This window comes from Thalassophryne amazonica, chromosome 11 (assembly GCF_902500255.1).
Source record: "Thalassophryne amazonica chromosome 11, fThaAma1.1, whole genome shotgun sequence".
NCBI classification, from domain to species: domain Eukaryota; kingdom Metazoa; phylum Chordata; class Actinopteri; order Batrachoidiformes; family Batrachoididae; genus Thalassophryne; species Thalassophryne amazonica.
Genome location: NC_047113.1, coordinates 54,983,524 through 54,990,323, shown reverse-complemented (window position 1 = coordinate 54,990,323; position 6,800 = coordinate 54,983,524). Strand labels below are relative to the sequence as shown.

General features: G+C 39.1%; 1 protein-coding gene across 1 annotated transcript; it reads left to right on the top strand.

Annotated features, from left to right (window-relative positions):
- The first annotated feature begins 668 nt into the window (after positions 1-668).
- Positions 669-5,171, top strand: mcts1 (MCTS1 re-initiation and release factor). Its single transcript, XM_034181965.1, has 6 exons — positions 669-842; positions 1,258-1,410; positions 1,512-1,609; positions 1,696-1,829; positions 4,749-4,816; positions 4,924-5,171. The coding sequence occupies exons 1-6, from the start codon at positions 832-834 to the stop codon at positions 5,003-5,005; spliced, it is 546 nt and encodes a 181-aa protein (XP_034037856.1). The 5' UTR covers positions 669-831; the 3' UTR covers positions 5,006-5,171.
- Positions 5,172-6,800: the final 1,629 nt, after the last annotated feature.

Genomic DNA, 6,800 nt, shown 5'->3' with positions numbered 1-6,800 from the left:
TATAGATTTTTTTAAAAAGCATCCTTGTGGCCGTATATTGCAATAACTGTCGTAAAATGGCTCAGGCAAATGTTGCCAGATCTTGGAATACAGTTAGCAACGCTGTCAATGACAATCACAGTCTGTCTGCCTATCTATCTGATAGATACAAGCACAGAAGGATACAACAATACTACTCCTACTACTAATTAAACCTTGAACACTCACTGATCATAACATGTGATTTTATCATTGATTGCTGATCTTAGTTCTGATCACCAATCTTTGATCATGATTACATTGATTTGATCTTGATGTCCTAACATGGAATATTCTGAAGTTTTCCAGATTGATTCTGTGGGGCAACAACACACACCAGAAAGTGAACAATTGAACTGTCACAACTATGTCACATTTAATCAGGAAATGGAAATAAAAGTAATTCACAGCTTTATTTACGCATGCTTTAATTTTATTTTGAAATCCCCCTAAATTTGTAATAGCTGACAAATTGACTTTGCAAGTTGAAGTCGTAAATATAAAGCAGTGATACCGCCTCACTGTAAACTAAGTTTATTACAAAGAAAATCTGGGTGAGTGACTGACTGTACCAATACTCTGTAACAAAGATGGTGTTATGGCTTTAGGAAAAAGGAAGGTCCAAGGTGCTTTTAATGAACGCACCTGGCAACAATCGCTTCGGCCCTCTGCTAAGAAGCAAACGTCGGTAGCTGTAGCATTAGCTCATCGATGATTTATATATATATATATTTTTTAGATTTGTGCTTATATTAATTAACACCAACAAGGTGAGACACACCTGAGGGGATACGGTAACGGCGACCAACGAGAATGTTTAAAAAGTATGTTGTGGTAAATAATGTAGTTGTTGAGGTGCGTCTTTTAGCTCGTGTTGCTAACTGATTAGCCGATTTTGAGCCACATGAGCATATCGAGATGAGATGATTTGGGTTTGTTTTGCTAATTTCTCTGCTGTTATGTGGTATTAAGGTTAGTATAATTACATAAAATCTTAGTCCACGTGTTCAGAGGTCTTGGCTCATGAAAATAATTGGTTATTATTATGCGTTTACTATAACTAAATGACAGAATTCTGTCACGTGCTGCTGAGGAACATCTTTGTAGCACTAATGTTGAATGGGGCTTTACAAAAAGAAAGTGTAACTGTTGCTAAAGTAGTTGTACTTTATGTTTTAAAATACAGGGTTATAGTATGATCCTTAAAAACATATTTCATGACATTTTTTTTGGTTTCAGATTTGACGAGAAGGAGAATGTGTCAAACTGCATTCAGCTGAAAACATCAGTGATCAAAGGAATCAAAAATCAGCTGCTGGAACAGTTTCCTAACATTGATACATGGCTTAATAATATTATGCCCAAAAAGGACCCTGTTAAAATAGTGAGATGGTACAGTTTATTGTTTCATATTCTTTGTTGCTGCTTGTAAGATCTTTTTGTATGGTAATTTTTCCTCCATAGTTATTGCACTTTTTCAACTGTTTTTGCAGCCATGAGCATATTGAAATCTTGACAGTGAATGGAGAACTGCTCTTCTTCAGACAGAGAGAAGGACCATTTTATCCAACGCTCAGACTGTTGCATAAATGTAAGAGGCTACGAAATTCCTGGCTGGATTTGGAAACAAATTCAAAATTGTTTCCACACTTTTTTTTTTTACATTGTTTGTCACAGATCCCTTCATTCTTCCACATCAGCAAGTTGACAAAGGGGCCATTAAATTTGTCTTAAGTGGAGCAAACATCATGTGTCCTGGGCTGACATCACCAGGTGCTAAACTCTACCCAGCTGAAGCTGATAAAGTTGTCGTATCCTTTTTTCTGCATGACACCATATTGAAGTGTTTGTCATGTTTTGACTTTTTTTAACACGATTGATATTTGATATAGAGGTGGAATGCTACATTAGCTCTACATCACTTTTAAGAAACTAATGATTCTGAAGTGTGAATTATAATCCTTGACGTTATCCATTTCTGAATATTTTTAAATAAATAATTTATGATTTTTCTGCAAGAACTTATTTCTTCCATGGAGTAGATGACCTTTCATGGTGTTACGATACTCATTAAAAAATACAATTCGATACAGGCCCGAAAGTATGATTATCAAGATACACGGTGTATCGTTCCACTTCTACTATCGATCTATGCGCTGGAGGTGATGAATTTGCCAAACTGTCCGTCTGGTAGTTAGATTACTGCAAGTTCTTTAGAAAAGTTGGTGTATGGAACAGATGTCATTGAAGTTAATTTGATACACACATACATTCCCCATCTAAGGCTGATGCCTGTTTACCGCTGGGTGGACTGGCATGCCACCCATGGGGAGTGGTAGACTCTTATTGGACTTGATGCTGCAGTATACACACTGGTCCATTGGGCCTCGGGGCCTGTATAGGGCTACCCTGCACGCACACACTTAAACGAGTAAATGTTGCTGCATGTACACATGTAATGGAGTAAAGGTTGAAGTGGCTATTAGAGGACCTAGCTGAGACATGTATGCACATCATTTAGGAGGGGATAACTCAACTGTTTAGACTAATATGACCCCAAAGAACAACTTGGGATATGTGCCAAAATCTGTTATCAATGGAAAATCTGTTATCAATGTAATACTGATTTAAAGTGAAAAATACAAAACAAAACTTGTTTCTTTAGCAGACAGCAGTATCTAGAGATGTTAAATGTTTAAAAGATTATCAGAGAAATTTCCCAACAGCCCAGAAAGTTTACTAAATATGTGATGATTCCGGACTGTATGTAGGTCATTTGACCTAATTCTTTTTTTTTTCACTGGTTTTCTCTGAAAAAATGAAAACTAGGAATTTTGCACTCTTCTATGACCCTTCTAAACATGTATTGGTCATTCTGAATATTTTAAATACCTTGGAAAATATGCAGCTGCTGTAGTTTAGCAAATACCAGTTTAGCAAGTAACACTTGGGACAAGTAGGCGTGTGGTCATTTTTGGGTTGTTCATCCTGGATAGAGATTTTGGCACATATCCCAAGTTGTTCACTGAAGTCATATTAGTCTAGAACAGTTGAGTTATCCTCTCCTAAATGATGTGCATACATGTCTAAACTAGGTCCTAGATATATTGTTCTTTTCAGAGTTTGGTTACTTTTCCACCAAAGTTCCTGTGAGAGGAGGGCAGAGGGCTGCCTTGTGGTGGAAGTTGTCACATGATAGAATTTAGATGGTAAACCATGTATATCGTGTTGTGCCTACTTTTACAATAGTATTTGTTTTACTAACAAAGTATACATTCTTGGCTGCTGATCACGAATGTGATGATTCGGTGCAGAGGCGTCAGGTGCCCCCAGTAACTGTCGCAAACTGTTAGGACGCGTTAAGATTAATGGTATGTGTCGCTGACGAATTATTACGAGCCATTACGCCCGGTCAAGAATATTGTCCCGCACTGTTGGGCGCAACAGCAAATCGTTAGGTTCTGTCACAATGTGTCAGGAATGTTGTGAATTTGGCGAATTGTCTCCACACACCCCGCATATTCTTCCTACCACCAGCTGCTGAACAATTCAGATTGCTCCTCAAAATCCAGATTAATCCACAGGAGAAGAACTTTGTGATTGCAGGTTTAGTTGGACTCTGTGCCATGGAGTGACGGAGAAAGGAGGAGGAGGAGACAGAGCGAGCCAGATGTTCAGCTGCACACAACTCTCCTCTGGCTCAGACTCGTTCTCCCAAACACCAGGCACAACAGCAGGTGGAATACCTGCAGGATTAGAACGAGACTTTTACCCGACTTGGCGTCACTGTCCTTCGGCATATCGCAGTGATTCGTTGTGGCGCACAATGAAATGTGACGCCGCATTACGCTTCGTGTCAAAACTTGACAGTTTCCGTGTCAATTTGTAACAACACGTGACAGCATGGGCTCCAAGAACCATCACAGGAACCACTATGAACGCTGTCACGCTCTATTAATGATCCTCACTAATCAAGACGGCTCAACACGCTCAGTTGCAAGTTCCACGACATAAGGCGAAATGAGGGTGTTGTGTGACATTCGTGGAAGATTTTTTTTTTTGACAGCCACAAACATGCTCCACAAAAATCATGAATATCACACACCTACACACACTAAGGCTGTGTTCATTCATGTTAAGAATGTCAGGAATGTGCCAAGAATGACGCAAATATGACATTTGTAATGCCTCCCTCCTATGTGTAAATGCAGCATTATAAAAGTATAAAAACATAAATAAGTCAAACAGCACTCGTGTGAAACTCGCAAGATTTTCTGAAGAGCATGAGGATCTGATAATTCATCGATGCCTGGAAGCACTGAGTTTTCACAACAAAAAGGTTTTGACTGTGACTTACTTATATTATTAGGTAACAAGGTTCCCAGAGATCATAAGGCTAACACAGTGCTCACACACAAACCTGTCCAAGATTTGGGTCTAATGAGCATGTCTGATATGAAAGCACATCACGAACTGTGGAATTTTTCAGGGTATTTGTTTATTTACACATTCATGCCTTTGACATCTGAGACTTGCGTAATAGAAGTCTGTGCCACTTGAGCTGTTCTGTGCAACAGGTGCACTCGGAGAATGTGGGGAGCAGCAGCTTCTTTCCTTTTAAAGAGACAGCTGATGACTTTGCTTAGCTTTCTGCAAGTGTATCGTATGACACGTTTAAGCATGTGTAGCTCTGCGTCGTCACAGTCATCATCCTTAATAAATGGGTGCAGGCCATCATGGCAGAGGGCAAACAACATGCACTTTGTGTTGGCGTTATGAAGATGTCTGCTGACAGCATGTAAGATTTGCATTTCATGTTTTTTTATTATTTTTTTTATTCCCTGGAGCAGCAGAAATATCTTTGTTTCTATTCCGCTGTTTAAGCTGTGGCTTTGTGCTTTGCAGAGAGAAGGTCAACAAGGGAATTGGAATTGAAAACGTTCACTATCTTAATGATGGATTGTGGCACATGAAGACGTACAAATGATAACATCACCTGCCTTGTCCTCCTGGAAACGCATAGATCTCTTGACAGTGAGCCACAAGCAGCCAGTCATCTATTTACACCTGTGGACTTAGCTGTGCACCCTTCCTGGAGGCTTCCAGTCAGTCACCATGATGCACAAATAAGAGAGCTTTGTTTTAGTCTGTCAGCTTGTATACATGTAATTAAAAAAAACAAACGTTTGACATGGTTCCAGTGTGCCTGTAATTACCGTCAGCATGTTTAAATCTGTGTTCTTTTAGATGTCACGGTGACGCACAGAACAGGATGTAGGTCTGTTTACATACTGAGGGTGTGGCAGCATAATTTTTCAAGTGTTAATCCTTCATCACAATTGTATTTCACTGTTAACACCTGAATGGTGTTTGTCACAAGTTCATTTTGTCATTCATGTTATTGGGGGTTTAACAGTGGAATAATATGAATATAATGAAGTGGATCTGAAAGTCCTTTCTGGCAAGTGCTTTTATTCCCTAATTTAAGTGGGGTTTTTTTTAATCTTCCCAATGCTTGTCTCAAAGTAGGATTATTGTGCGAAGAGTTTAATATTTTGTCAGGTATTTAAAGAAATTAAAAAAGTTCTACACATTTAAGATTCATTACATAAAACTAAAATGATTTTTTTTTTTTGATAGTTATGGTAAAGTAGAAAATGCACAACTTCCTATGCAGTATAAATACCACAAATCTGTTTCAGTCCACATAAACACAATCACAGGGGTGACTGCTGACTTGTCAGTTCTCCAGAAACACTCATTGACACCCTCCACAAGGACGGTTAACCACAGGAGGTCATTGCTGAAAGGGCTGACTGTTCAGCGTGCTGCATCTGTGGAACGTTGACTGGAAAACAAATGTGTGGTAGGAAAAGGATGCACAAGCAACAGGGATGACTGCAGCTTTGAGAAAACTGCTGCCTGATTCAAGAACTTTGAAGAGCTTTACAAGGAGTCTGTGGTCAGTGCATCAAGAAGAGCCACCACACACAGACGTGTCCAGGGAATGGGTTAAGTGTCATGTCTCTCCTGAACCAGAGATGACATCAGGACTGTCTTACCTGGTGAAAGTAAATTTTGCATTTCATTTGGAAATCAAGGTCCCAGGCACAGAATCAAGTTTGCTTGAAGTCCAGTGTAAGGTTTCTACCATTGGTGACATTTTTCATGATATTCTAATCATGCCATGGGTTCCATATCATCCGCTGGTGTTGGTCCACTGTGTTTTATCCAAAGTCAATACAACTGTCTACTAGAAGATTTTAGAGTATTAAACTTTATGGATGTTGATTTCCTTTTACAGCAGGACTTGGCATGTGTTCACAGTACCAAAACTACTGCTTTGCTGGCCATTGTTTTACTGGAATTGACCAGCCCTAAAGACAGATAAGTCAACTATCAGAGCAGCCTGTGCTTCTATAACTTCAGCAGTGCCACAGGCTGTTTACCCGCATGCCACACAGCACTTCATCCAAAAGGAGCCACAACCACTACCAAGTGCATAAATTAACTTGCCTTTCAGAAGTTTGACATTTTTGTAACATAAATCGGTTTTTAAACTGCTCTATGAAATATATTGATATACATTTTATATATATATATAATTTTTATTTAAATTACACAGCACCAAATCACAAGGTCTAACCGTACCAACTTCTGATGATGCTGAGGAAGAAACTTAAAGCAGACCAGACTCGGGGGTGACCCACTGATTGGGCCATTCTACAGTTACAAGGTTTTTAGAAAGTTTTTTTTTTTAGCAAGGTGAAGAAACAGGAAAA